The sequence below is a fragment of the Pteropus medius genome, unplaced genomic scaffold, assembly GCF_902729225.1.
Source record: "Pteropus medius unplaced genomic scaffold, Ma_sr-lr_union100, whole genome shotgun sequence".
NCBI classification, from domain to species: Eukaryota; Metazoa; Chordata; class Mammalia; order Chiroptera; family Pteropodidae; genus Pteropus; species Pteropus medius.
In genome coordinates, this window is record NW_024349799.1 from 14,310,849 (window position 1) to 14,325,582 (window position 14,734).

The 14,734-nt window shown below is 40.0% G+C and overlaps 1 protein-coding gene and 1 pseudogene across 2 annotated transcripts in view; one reads left to right on the plus strand and one right to left on the minus strand.

The window, feature by feature from the left end:
* GOSR1 (golgi SNAP receptor complex member 1) overlaps nucleotides 1–3,192 on the plus strand; it is a 49,503-nt gene extending 46,311 nt beyond the window's left edge. For both annotated transcript variants that reach the window (XM_039886214.1, XM_039886215.1), the window contains exon 9: nucleotides 1,335–3,192. In XM_039886214.1, coding sequence (XP_039742148.1) covers nucleotides 1,335–1,459 — 125 coding nt within the window. In that variant the 3' untranslated portion in view covers nucleotides 1,460–3,192. The remainder of the gene's footprint in view (nucleotides 1–1,334) is intronic.
* Nucleotides 3,193–9,972: 6,780 nt separating this feature from the next.
* On the minus strand, nucleotides 9,973–10,091 carry LOC120621394 (uncharacterized; annotated as a pseudogene).
* Between the last annotated feature and the right edge of the window lie 4,643 nt (nucleotides 10,092–14,734).

Below are 14,734 nucleotides of genomic sequence, written 5' to 3' on the forward strand. Positions count from 1 at the left end.
CTTGCTGGCCCATCCTGAGGTTGTATGTACACTTGATGGCAGAGGGCAAGGTCAGCTCCACCCTGTTACATGGACTGAATTAGATTATTATAGAAGGGGAGAGGGAAGAGTCTCTAAAGGTAAATTGGACAGACATATGTTCACTATAGACAGGGTTTACTAATGCCAAAAGTTTTCATACTTTCTCTAAGGGGATTGTTGAAGCAAGGGAAGAGTAAGCATTTGCCTATATGACATCTGTACCTTGCAAAAGTTTTTGCCTGTTACTTCATACCTGCCTCTTGTTCTACATTTTAAGGTTTATTTCTGTAAATTGTTTTTTTTTTTTATTAATTCAGGAAACACATTAATGCCTACAGCGTATAAAGCTCTGTTCTAGACGCACAGAGAAATTCAGTATCAGAAGAAAACATAGTCCTAATCATACAATGTGTAGAATATATAAATATACAAGTATAGTCTCCACTAGGAGTCATTTTGTTACAGGAAAATGCAGTGACGATTCATGGGGAGTAGGTTTTGTTCCAGCTCTTTACCATCCTAGGTGATTTTGTTGGTGATTTTCTTGACCTTGTTATAATACCTCTGTTAACAAAGAGGATGCACCTGCAGGTGTATAGTCAGCACTGCTAGAAATGCAAAACAGTATAGGATGCACAGGCATTTACTTTGGTCTGCAACATACAAACAAGTAAGCGTATTAAGATACTTTGAAATACTAAGTAAAAATATTTTAAATAGTTCATAGTGCCTGATTATACAGACCCTGGAGTTGGTTCCCACCACTTGCCTAAATCCAAGGGTGCTTATCATCCTGTGGGGAGATCAGGTACTCTTCAAAACCCTGTGGCAAAACTTTTCAGTCTCCTGAGAGAAGGGATAAAGAGAGACAATAAGAGAAAGAGACATAATAAGAGAGAAGGAGAGAGGAAGAGAAAAGGAACTGTGGGATGGAATGGGGGTGGTGGTGGCGATGGTAGCTGGCTGTACCTACGCCTCTGTTCCTGACCGCACTAGCCCACCCTGACCTCACTGAAGCCTGGCAGTAATCCCTCAATACATGGTAGTTGTCGTCATTGTTATTTTCTTCTCCCTCTCTATTAATTTTTTTTCTTTTCATTATTCTTACTCATGTACTTCAGTGTACTGGGAAACCTGAATTTGTTTGGGACCTGGGCATTTCCAGTTTTGACATGTGTGCTTGCTAAAGACTCAGTATGATTTTCTTCCCATCACTTATTATTTCTGGACTCCACTGATCTCTATTTTTGTGATTTCTGTGACTTTTCACTAAAGAGGCTTCTTTCAAATATGACCTTAACGATTCCCCAAAGATCGTTTTCCTGCTGTGAACAGCCTGATCCAGCGGATCAACCTTAGGAAGCGGCGAGACTCACTCATCCTGGGTGGTGTTATTGGTGTCTGTACCATCCTATTGCTGTTGTATGCTTTCCATTGATGGAACATCTTCAGGGACTCTTGACAACCACCACTTTTATGCCCTGATCTAGAATAAGGAAAAGTAGGAAGAAGAAGTTGACTGTCCTGATAATTAGCCTGACCTGCAGGATTAATTCACGACTGATAGTGATGGACTCGGTGATGTGGTCAGGGTGAGCTGAAGCCACAGTTTTTCTGTACTGTCTTTTCTAACACACACTTCCTTATGTTTTTAGTTAAAAACAAAACAAAACAGAGAAAGAAAAAGTTTTCGGTTGCTTTTGTCTCCCCAGGAGGTAAGTTAACCAATCAGAAACAGAGCTTCTGTGCTTCAGTGACAGTGTGGAAGGCCGATGACAAGCCAGGTCTTAACAGCTGGATTCTTCAGAAAACCAGGTCTCTCTGTATCCAAAGACTGCTTTCCTTTCAGCCACCAGATTGGGTTGTGAATAAAAATAGTTCTTGTCCTTCTGTTTTACACTTATGTTGAGAAATCACAGGTCATTTCTTGATAACCTGTGCTAAAAAGTTTCTATTCTGAGTCCCCAACTCTTTTGATATTCAAGAAAAATTACATTTTTCATAGATTCTTTGAGATGCTGACAGGCCAACTTCAACAGAGTTGAGGTTATCTGAAACAAGACAAACACTGCAAAAAAAAGCATTTTTTTTTTTAAGTGTACACGCACTGGGGTTAGCTGTATTGCTGGGAAAACATCAAGAACAACAGCTCTGCCGCATCATATCAGGATTAACACTGGTCATTGAGTGAGGGGACTGCTCAGGTTCAGTGAGATCTACCCAGCATGCCACATGAAAAAAGACATGGAGGGGTCTCCATTTAGATGATTCCATTTGTAAATGCTTCATGATTTATGAACAGAAGTTCTGAGAACTACTGCCCAATGTACCAGGAATTCTGTGTCCTTTGAAAACCTATTCATTCCAAATCTATTGAGCTTTTCCAAACATCCAGAGAATGGTTTCACTGTTGAAGGTGCATGTGACAGAATCTGTCTCCATTTGCACCTGCCCTTCTGTTATCATCCCTGGACAGTGACAAAATTTTAAGCCACCCACCAGTATTCCTTTGTTTAACCATTTCTCAGTTTCTGTAAATTCATTACTTGTCTAACTGAACTATCATAAATAGTTTGAAGACTTCCAGCATCTACACTCCTCACCAAGAAAGAAGGCTGCTTCTCACTATTGGAATTTATTATGGTATTTACAATTTGGCTTTAGATTGTGCCATGGAGAATAAAAGGTTATTAGCATGTAGTTCTTAACTACATCTTAATGTGTCAATGATATTGTTCAGATGAACTTAATATACAGGATGATAGGTAGACTAATCCATGGTCGGATACAGAGGCTGAGAAGTTTTTCATTCTGGTGTCAAAGTTTTATTATGTTCTGGTTGTGAAGGGCATTTGATATATATTTTTTTAACAATGAGGTTTATTTTTCTAAATGTGGATTGATTGATCAGTAGTTGATTGGGGATGCCCTTAAAAGAAAGTTTAAGTTTTCCCAGTGTGAACATTAAAAGATCAGAGAAATAAGTTCATTTATTAAATTCTCTGTCGGGAGAACAGAACTTTTCTCCCCTGATATTTTATTATCTTTGATTTTTCAAAGGGCTTTGATTGGTGGTTGTGCCTCAGCTAGAATATGGAACTTTGGTTGCTATATAGTTGGCATTTATAAAATCTGAAATATAATAAAGTTATTTATTTAATTATTCTACCAGTCTTTTTCACTGGTCTGATTATTTGGTGCATTCATTGAAGCTGATTGTGTGACAGTAAAACTAGAACCTGAGCTAGTCTAACCTTCTGCAGCTAAGCAAGCAAACACTTTTGATGACTGATGAGCCTTTCCATTAAGGTTCTGCTTAAATGAAGTAATAGAATTGTGTTGGTTATTTTCTTTATGAAAATAAAGAAACTAGTTCTTCCAAGGAAGTTGAAAAGGCGTGGTGTAGATGTTGGTGTCAGATCCTTCTGACTAACCTCCCAGTGCTGTAGCCCATAGTGAGGTGACCCAGGGCCAAATGTAGATAGCTAGGACAGTGCTCATTCTTTCCTCTTACGGTTCCTTCGTTTGCAGAAAGAAACATTAGAGCAAGGAAATAGAAGTATGCCACTTACAGGTAGAGGCTCAATTTTGTATCCCCTGGTAGCAGATTTGAACTCTGTTTCATCCCATTTAATTTTTTTTTAAAGTCGTCTTGGTTTTCTCTTCTTTCTTGCTGTTCTTATAGACCTGTTGGTAGGCTCAGGAGTCAACAGTAAGCTGCTTGTCAGAGCCAGTCAGAGTTGGGAGGTCAAAAGGTATTTTCTATTCGTAGTCCCAAATGTTGCCTCTTAGGGTAAGTATTCTCCCTGAGCTCTTGTCTGATATAATGGATCTTTCCTTTTGAGACTTTTTTTGTAACCACTCAAAACGTTTCATTTCACATAAAGTTTGAAAAATCATGGCAACATAAAGGACAGAAAATTCAAAAAGGTATACTTCTGAGATTTTCTTTTAACATGTGCTGATAGCTTTAGTAAAAAATGTTTAATAACTCTATTACTCAAGTTCAAGCACAGATAGCCAGGTGCTTTACTTGATCTGTCCTTGCTCTCTACATTCTTTTTTATTATTACTATTAGATGCTGAAGGATTTCCTATAAACCTGCATTTCTCACTCTTTATTTTCTAATATTAGGAAAAGGGCTTTCCTTCTCCACAATTCCTCTGTCCTTTATACCAAAATTCACTTTTTCCATACTGGCCAGTACTCAGATCAGGCATGGGATTAAGATCCTGAGAATGGAGATGGATAATGAGAGGAGACATCATGGGGGGCACTTTTTGTACCTGGAACCAAATAATATTTAATTCTTTACTATTGGATGCTGCATACATCCTAATAGAAAAGTGTGCTTATTGAGCCTTTTGATATAATGACTTTTAGAATTGAGGTACCTTGGACTTGTATTCCCACTGTTAATTTTTTATTTCACTGTTAATAATCTCAACTTGATGAAAAGTACTTTAAAGAACTGGACTAGGCTTTATGTTTTTCTAATACCTCGTGTGATCATTCGCTAGATGTGATTTCTTGGAAGTAGACTGGGCTTTCTAACTTGCAATATTAAGCTATTGAGGATAAATGGCCACATCTAGTGTTACACTGAATTTTGTGGCAAATGTAACTGAAGAGCAAATGGAGTCTACTCAGAAAATTAAAATGGTTATGTTCCATTCTCTTTTTGAGTTAGGGGTTGTTTAGCCTGGTCTCCAAAAAGATGCAGAGCTTTTCATCATGGTCTTTATAAACTAATAGACCTGTTGATAGGCTCAGGAGTCAACAGTAAGCTGCTTGTCAGAGCCAGTCAGAGTTGGGAGGTCAAAAGGTATTTTCTATTCGTAGTCCCAAATGTTGCCTCTTAGGGTAAGTATTCTCCTTTATAAATCTGTGTATCCTTAAGTTTTACAGGGGAAAAGAAAATGAGGAAAGAACAAGTGAATCTTAAGGATGTTTATTGGATCAGAAGCTGAGGCAAAGCTCAGCCATGTCTTGAGAGGTCTTTCTCATTTTCTTTGTACCCAAGGTCTCACTTTAGTATCAAAGTATTTGCATTTATTGCCATCCTGTTAGCTCTTAGAGAGGGAGGGAAATCAATTCCAATCACACTGTACCATGGTGAAAGATGTTTCCTCGTGAAAAATGCCAATACAAATTTTCAAAAATCTATTCCAAATGCACTTTCTAATGTTTTGCTTTTAAAATGGCTTCTTGGAACCAGTTGTATTGTATTTGTATTTAATTTTTGTCCTCATCTAAATGCACATTTTCTGACTGTATAGAAGAAGCTTTGTTATGTAATTTAATAATAAATTAGAAATCTAAATGGTCGTGCCTGTGATTGTTTATATTGGAACACTGCCATCGAGATGGTTTGGGATCATGATGTCCTAAAAAACTCAGGGTAAAACAATACAGGTACTAAAAAGCTATCAGCTATCACTCACAATCATCATATGAATGTCCCAGGAAAAACTTAGCCCAAGAAGTAGAGAATCTCTTATCAAAATGAAATTACTAAAGGAATGACGGGAATGTAAAATTTAGAATTAAGCAAGAAAAATGTTCCCACCCTCCTTACATAATGACTTTTTATTCTATAGATCAGAACTTGATTCTCTACTCCACTAGAGAATTTGAAAATTCCTTATTTCCCATTACGTCTCCAAATGTTATGTTTTCTGCATCCTTTTCTTTAAAATAACAGTATAATTGAGGTATAATTTATATACCATAAAGTGCACTCTTTTAAAGCATACATACAGGTTTTGGTATACTAGTTGTGCAACCAGCACCACTGTCTAACTTCAGAACATTTTCTTCACCTCAAAAACCCTGTCCCCATTAGCAGTGACTCACCATCCCCCTCATCATTTTTATCTGACCACACTATTCTTCCTTTCTTGCCCACCCCAGCTTTTCCCTCCTATCCATTCACATAGCCTCTAAAGTGCCACCTCTTCCTTGGGTTCCTTTTTTTGGCTACCTGACATGTTCCTAGTCCTATATGTACACACCCCCACGGAGACATACATAAAATCCAACACCACTTCATGAGGTAGCCTTATTTTTTACAGATAGGGAAACAAGCCCAGAAGGATTAAGTAACTTGCCCAAAATCAGACTGAACAATAAAGCAAGGATTTGAATCTTGAGGGCTCTTTGAGGCCAAACCTTATGCTAGTTCCACAAAATACACTTTAAACTATACTTCATGATTAGGAGAGAAGCTATCAAAGAACCACCAGTTTTGCCTGGTTTAAAGGCCACACATTTAGAATGTATTTAAAGCCCTGTGGCTTGATTATTTTCAAGGAGTGCTGACTACTAGCAAAACGCTTAATTTTTTTAAAAAAGGACTTGTTTGTAAATGACTTTTCCTTTACAAGAACTAATACATTGAAGTTGCAGAAAATGTTTTGTTAGTGGCTTGATTTAAACCAAAATTTCTGCCCAACTCTTTGTACCTTCTAGTCTGGAAACAGAGGTTTTCCTAGAGATGACTGACAAAGTACCTCAGCACAGATCCTTAGCCATTGCCACTCAAACTAGGATAGTGGCGCATTTCTCTTCCAGGTGGAATGGCTTTTACAGGCAACCACTCCTATTTAACCTGACCTTTCCTTGGAAAGGGATCTGAGGCTCTGCCCAATATGCCTTGTCTGATACCAGAGATGCCTAGAAGTAAAAACAGGTGGCTGCAGAATCTCATCAAAGATGTTCGTTATCGGGACATTTTTCTCTTGTTTCTCTACAGCAAAAGCCAGGAGAAAAACAAGTATATTCCTCCTCCTGAAGATCCAGATGTGCTGGCTGAGTTGAAACAGAGAGGAAGGCACTTTAGCCTCATGTCTTCTGCTCCACTTGGCTAAGCTTTCCCACCTTGGCAGAGCAGCTTTGCTTGCAAAGCTCTTTATTACTTACTCTCTGAAGATGCTCAAAAGCTAAGAAGATTGGGTACTGAAATATTTTTTAGCCTACAGCATCTGGTCTTCCTAGGTGGTCTCCCATCCAAGTACTAACCAGGCCCGACCCTGCTTAGCTTCCGAGATCATTAAAATCGGTAAAGTAATCTTCTAATTTGTTACTCTCATCTGTGGTCTTTAGTTTCTTTCCTTGGAGATATAAAGCTCTCAGGAAACAGTCACTTTCTCTTAATTAGTATATTTCTTTTAGATATTTTCAAACATCCAATCGGTCTTTTACTATTGAAATTGTTTTCCGCTTGAGAGGGAGCACACAAAATGGTTGGTATCTACTTTTAACTCAGTGCCAAAAAGTGTGGTTTAAACATAATTATTTTCCCCCAAGTGACAAGTTATTTGTAAATGAATGTGGCACTTAATTCTTACAGTTCTCCCACTCATCATGCATAATATGCTGAGAATGCGGCATTCTGTGTTTTTCACGCTCAGTCTCCATTTCCCTCTCCTGTTCCCGACACATGGCCCACAAGCCGGGGCCTTGTTCATTACTGGACTGCATGTAACAGCTGCCCTCTGTCCTGGATGCCTTGCTTCTCATATAACCCCTCTCAATCCACTCTGCACAGAGCTGTGTAGTTTATCTTCCTAAACAACTTACAACCTTTCATCACACTGTTCAAGAATATCTGGCAGTTCCCTATTATCTGTGCCAGTGTGTTATAGTGAGTTAACACATGGAAGGCACAGCCAGCACTTTGTTTCATTCATACATACATATTTACATACGTACGTACGTACGTACGTACATACATACTCATACAAACAAAATCCTGTTCACTTAGTGAGGTGGTATTCTTTTACAGATAAGGAAACAAGCCCAAGAGAGCAGAGTACAGCAGGTCCTCAAATAATATCATTTTGTTCACTATAATATTGGCGAGATGCCATAGGAACTTAACTCTTTTTTATATCAATGAGCCTATGGTAAAATTGGTTTCATTATACATCATTTTGCTTAAAGTCTCAACCTATATCAGCATTAAGTAAGCACTTACTGTATTGTTAGCCATCAGCCGCCCTTTGCCTAGCTAGAGTTTCCTCATCCCGTGTGAACTATAATCAGTAGTGAAAAGAACAAGGCTTGGAGTCAGAAGCCCTATATTCTGGCTGTGGATCTGATACTTTGGGGCCATGGGCAATCATTAAATCACTCTGAGTTTGGTTTTCTCATCTGCAGAATGGATTCTAGCAATTTTATGCAGTTGTTGAAATCCAATGAAGTCAAAGATTACAATGGTGTATAATTCCTCAGAACGTTCTCAACAAATAATGTGGGGGCGCAGGGGGTTTTATATTAGACCGCAGGTCCCAGGAGATCTAGGGCAGTTTTCATCTTTATATCATGTGTATGAACTTAATGCAGATACTCACATAACTCTTCTAAATTCAGTTAAATCTGACTCAGAGTCCACATCCTACTGGGCTTAGCAAAAAAAAAAAAAATCTTGGTCATAATTGAATCTCCTTTCCTTTGCCTCTTCGGTGTACAAAGTCCCCAAGAGTCTCACAGTCCAGAACATTTGGGACAGGCACTTCAATTCACACTGGACACCACCGATATATTCCCTCTTTGAGCCCACATAGTCTTCCTTGAAGCCACCAGCTGCTCTGCTTCTATGTCACTCTTGGGCACAGGGATCCCAGCCAAGAACTCCTGGGCCTGGGGTTCAGCCTTCCAGGTGCACCCTATACCACCCCACAGCCATTTCCCTGAGGTGCCGACACTCCCGGGAGCACTGTGAGAGACTGGGATACTAGCAGGGAGCAAGTCACACGCTGATACCAGCGACCCTCCTCACCTATCACTTCCCAGTCTCCCACAGGGAGCTCTCCCACGGCTCCTTCAGTCTTCTCACTTTCCTCCCTTGCCCACCCCTCCCAGGATGAGCCACTGCTGTCTTAGAAACAGGGAACTGAGATGTCCCTTGTGGGAATGAGCAGGTAAAAGAACGAGATGCTAAATCCCTCAGTAACCCATCCCCGTGGTGGTATTCTCAGTACCTGGCACATAGTAGGCTTAAGTGATTGTTGAGTAAATGGAGGAAGGAATAAAAAATGCCACCAAGTTTAAACATTATTTTGTGTTTGTAAGCTTAGAACCCAAACCCGGCCCTCAGAGGTGATCCTGCCCCATGTCCTATTGTCCCCATATAGCTTGGAGGGGTGCCTCCCACAGAACTGCGATTTGCCCATCCTTAGAATCATGAAGTATATGGTCAGAGTCCTTCCAGGGGTCTCAACTGGGAGCAATTTTGCCCCTCCCCCAGGGGACATTTCGCAATGCCTGGAGACATCTTTGGTTGTCACAATCAGGGTAGGGCGGGATAGATGCTACTAGTTGTTAGTAGGTAGAGGCCAGAGATGCTGCTAAATAACCTACAATGCACAGGACAGCCCTCCACAGTAAGGAATGATCCAGCCCAAAATGTCAGTAGTGCCAAGGTTGAGAAACCCTGGCTCAAATAGAATTCATATCAAAGTTGACAGTATTCCTCCAGGGGTGAAGATTACTCACATGGGTCCTGTGACCACCAGTTTCTCCGTATCACCCTTGACTAGCTCGAGCTGCTTCGGACAAAGCTGGCACACATACGGTCTTCACTGCCCCTTACCCTGCTTTTCCTTCCTGCTTCCCCCCATCACTTCTTCACCCCCACAGCTCACATTTGCACCATCCCAAGTGACTTGATGTTTCAAGGCCTCTATAAGGTTTCTCTTTTGGAATGCCCTCCTTTCCAAGTCTGCCTACAAGATACCTCTTCTTTGTTTTAAAAAAAAAAAACCCTACCTGTGGGGAGTAACGGCTTAACGAGCACGTGTTTCTTTTTGGGATGATGAAATATTTTGGAACTACAGAAAAGTGGTGGTCACACAACGATGTGAGTGTACTAGATGCCACTGAGTTGTATACTCTAAAAAAATAAATTTTATGCTATATGAATTTCACCTCAATTTTTTTTTTTTTTATGCCTACAGCACCCAGTCTTCCTAGGTGGTCTCCCATCCAAGTACTAACCAGGCCCAACCCTGCTTAGCTTCTGAGATCAGACGGGATCGGGCTTGTTCAGGGTGGCAGGGCCATAGTCACCTTAATTTTTTTAAAAAAGAAAGAAGACTACTTAATGACTTTTCCTCTGGGAAGACTTCCTGACCTGCTCTTCCTCGTTGCCTCCTATTTTCCTTTGCGCGCCCACGACCCCTAGCAATAAACATATTAGGTGCTCAGTAATTATTGAGAAAGTAGGAGAGATAAGTGGAAGATTCAGTTGCCCTGCATTGAAGTGCAGTGGCTGTTAACACTTGGAAATGGATGTCAGATACTGTGGTCTCGTTATTAATTGCCACCTCACTATTTCACAGCAGCCCAGTCCTTCAGTTTCCTTTCCCTGTGATTAGTCAGGTAAAGTAGGCACCCTGGTATGGGGTACTTGATTCCCACAACTATTTCAAGACAATCCTATTGCCAAAGAGAGCTTGGAAACAGTGATCATAACCCGGGACTGCACTATGAGCTCATAGGAGCATGATCACCAAGGAAATCTTACTTTGTGGAACTCACATAGCTGCTTGGCAGTGCCTTTAATCCACATGGGGACCATTCCTTCCATTTCAGAGCAGGCAGGACTTGATCCAGTGAGAAAAATGAGACAATTTCATAGTCTCTGTTAAAATTGTAAATTAATCTCTGACTCAGCAATTCCACTTCTAAGAATTTATCTTATAGATGTAAAAAGATGCATATATCAGAATGTTCATAGCAGTATTGACTGTAAAAGAAAGACTGTAAGTAACTATAAGACTACAAGACTAAATGTCCATCAGAAGGAGGATGCTAAATAAATTATGTAAATCTAGATCATAGAATACTATTCAGCTGTTAAAAAGAAAGGTAACTTACTATGGACTAATATGGAATGATCTCCAAGATATGTTGTTTAATGGGGAAAATGATGTGCATATGTCACATACACACATATATATATGTTCTTAAAAACAGTTTTATTGAGGTATAATTAACATACAATAAGCACCATATTTCTAAAGTGAACATTCATTGTAATCAAGATAGTGAACATATTCATCATCCCCCAAAATTTCCTTGCGCCCTTTTGTAAATCTCTCCCTGCGACCCCTTCCCACCCCGTCATCCCCAAGCAACCACTGCTCTGCTTTCCATCACTATAGGTTAGTTGGCATTTTCTAAAGTTTTATTGATGGCATCATACAATATGTACTCTTTTGGAGTGGGTTTGGCTTCTTTCACTTAGCATAATTATTTTGAGATTTATCCACATTGTTGTGTGTACTGAGAGATGGTTCTTCTTTATTGCTGCCTAGCATTCCACAATTTGTTCATCCACTTCTCTGTCGTTGGACATTTGAGTTGTTCCCAGTTTGGGGCCATTACAAATAAAGTTGTTATGAATATTCATGTTCATGCCTATGTATGGACATATATTTCCTTTTCTCTCAGATAAATACCTAGGAGTGGAATGTCTGGATCAACTGCAAGTGTGTGTTTAGTTTTGTAAGAACTCACCAAGTTTTCCAAAGTATACCATTTTACAATCCAGTCTATGAGAGTTCCAATTTTTCCACATCCTCACCAACATTTGGTAGTCTTTTAAGTTGTAACCATTCTCATAGGTGTGTAGTGATGTCTCACTGTGGTTTTAATTTGCATTTCCCTAATAACTAATGATGTCGAGCATCTTTCATGTGCTTATTTGTCATCTGTATTTCTTTTCTGGTGAAATGTCCAAATCTTTTGCCCATTTTTATGGGTTATTTTCCATATAGAATATTGGTAAAGAAATTCAGGAAGATAGTATGAGCTGTTGCCTCTGAAAACAGATTGAGCAGACTGGAGGTCATAGATGAAAGGGACTCTTAACTTCTTACTCACATATACTGCCTATTTTAAATTGTTTAAATTATAGTTTTAAAAAGAGAAATAGGCTGCTTTGGAAAGTGTCAGTATTGAAAGTATGTTTTTTAATGGATGGGTGGAGACTGTTCTGTTTAACCAAGAGCACTTCAGAAATTCCACATTGGTAGGAAATTGAAGCCCTGAAGCATTAATGGAAGCTTGAGCATTTTACATTGAATCATACTTAATCATTTATGGTCGTGCATGAGTGACGATGATGACATCTGGTCCATGGCTCCTCTAAGACTCCATCAAGCAGGACTTGGTATTTATATTCAAGTGAATACCATTCCAGCTTTTTAATTTCTTTCCTCTTCCCTGCTGAAGGTGGCCTATGGAAAGAGAACCAAGAGTGTCTTTCCCAGTTCATCTGGGATGACAGGTTGGGCAAAGTTTCCTTCTCATTGCCTGCTTTCTGCTTCCGGCCCTACTTCCCACCTGGGACGTGACTCAGGTTTGTAGGTGTGTTGCCGACCCTGGGTAGTTAAATGCCTCATTCACGTTCATGTCCCTTTAGAAAAGTGGTAGTGAATTAACAAGAAATGCTTTATCTTCTAAGACCTCTTTGTGACTCTATTCTGGTCCTGCTCTTTGATCCGACCCACTAATCAGTTCATAAAAATTTTACATAAACTAAAATTTATCTCCTAGCCTAGGCTGGGTTCTATCAGATTAATATTTAACTCCAAAAGAACGTGGACATTTGCCTTAAGGAAGTCCTTTATTCCAGGGAACGATCTATATTGTTGTCATTATCTGAATGCTATTGATACTCTATGAAATTTTATTTCAGCCTACAACTCCCTTTATTGAAAATGGCAAATTCTTATGGAGCAATTCACTGGTTCGGCATCTAAGCTTTTTAAATTGTTTTCCTCTGATAAAATAATATGTGTTTATTAGAGAAATTAGGATCAAATAGAAAAAAAAAACAAGAAAAATAAAAATTACCAATTTCTCCAACATTCTATGATGATGGCTGTTACACTTGGCATATTTTTCATTTTTAAAATATCTAAACACTTGCATGCACTTTTTAAAACTGGAACACATATTATCTTGTGACCAAATATTTCCATGTGTTACAGCATGCACAGCTTCTTATGTCATTAAATTTTCATATTCAGCATACTTTGCAGTCGCTGCACTGAATTTCAATATGCAGACACCCACCTCCTGACTGTTTAATTGTATAAATATAACCAACACCCTATTTTTTAAACTATAAAGTGGTTTCCAATTTTTATCACATTATAAACATCTGAGCAACACTTTGATTTTTCTTTTTTAAAATCCTCAAAGCAGAATACATTCTGCCAATTCCCATGCTTCTGTCATGTCTGCTTTCTTTCTGGGCGTGTGTGCGCATTTGTTTGTTTTTGTACTGGACCCAGATGAGCTCTCCAGTTTGCCATGAGGAATGTCTAGGCTATTTCTAGTGGATATAAGAAGTGAGCCCAAGGAGGATGGCGCCAGAGTGGAGAGAGTAGCACTCACCTATCGAGAGTGGGCCAGAAATAGTTTTCGCAGAAGCAGGGCTGAGGGGGACAACTAAATGACCTTCTGTGAAAGGTTCCTTTTTAAAACTCTAAGTCTCATGGTCCCCCAGTGCTGTCTATTCTTTGGAACACTCCACCTCGTATTTGTTGATTCATTACTATGGTTATTCTCAATCTTTGTTGTGTATTAGGATTACCTAGAGGAAAGAGCGGTTTTAAAATTTTTGTATGCCAGATCTACCCGAAGAAGTTTCAATCCAATTGGACAGAGGTGGAGCCCTCTAGGTGATTCCAACTTGCAGCCAGGACTAAGAGCCTCTGCTTTGTGGCTTCTTACCCTCCAGTGGGGCTTGAGTTGCTGGCCTTGGTGCTGAATCTCTCCAGGCCACAGGCTAATCTTAGGGTGTCCCCCTTTCCACTGGGCTCTGTCAAAGTCATAAGCAACTGTTTCAAAAAATGCTGATGCATGGAGGAAGCAATATCCCAGCTCACTCTGTGTGATTAGGCTGAAAGATCAGCATTTCACCGCAGCTGCGTCCACCTCCCCAGACAGCCAATTAGCTGCAGAAACAGCAGACACGGCCTATCAGAGCTCTTTCAGGGCTGAGCTTTTAATGCCCAAAAGAAAATTATGTAGCTAAACAATACTACATTCATATCAGGCAAAAGCATCTTGCTTTGGGTTGCAGTCTATGCTTCCTGGAGAAAGAGGGCCTCCCCTTGGACCTGGAACTTGGTAGGAGCTGGATGGTTGGAGAAGAGGGAGGAGGATGCTTAGCATTCTGGGGATGCAGCCAGCTATGGTGGGAGGAGCATTACACCCAGGGCAAGAAGATGTGGGTTTGAATCTCATCTCTATTTTTGCCTGGCAGCGTGACCTTGCAATTAATCCAGCTAATGGTCAATTCCTTCTCTATAAAATGGAGATAAAGATGGCTACCATAATTATGCTCTAGTCACATTGTCAGAGTTATGTGAAGTAATGCTCACCAGTATATCAGCATAGCCAAGGATGCAGGGCTGACCTGCCAGAAGAGAGAATTGTGTGTGTGTGCTAATGGTCAGAAACCAGGCTTCCTCTTATGCCTGCTTAGTCCCACCTCTTGCTCAAATGGGAGAGGAGAGAACACTCAGGGGTGGCTGGCAGCCATCTTCAACTATGGTGAGGGCAGCTAAGGGAAAGGAAGGTGAGATATCTTCTGCGTGGTGCCAGGGGACAGGCAGGTAGAGCCCAGCAATCAGTTTAACAAGCCCTCCAGGCGATTCTGATGCATACTAACATCTGAGAACCACTGCTCTA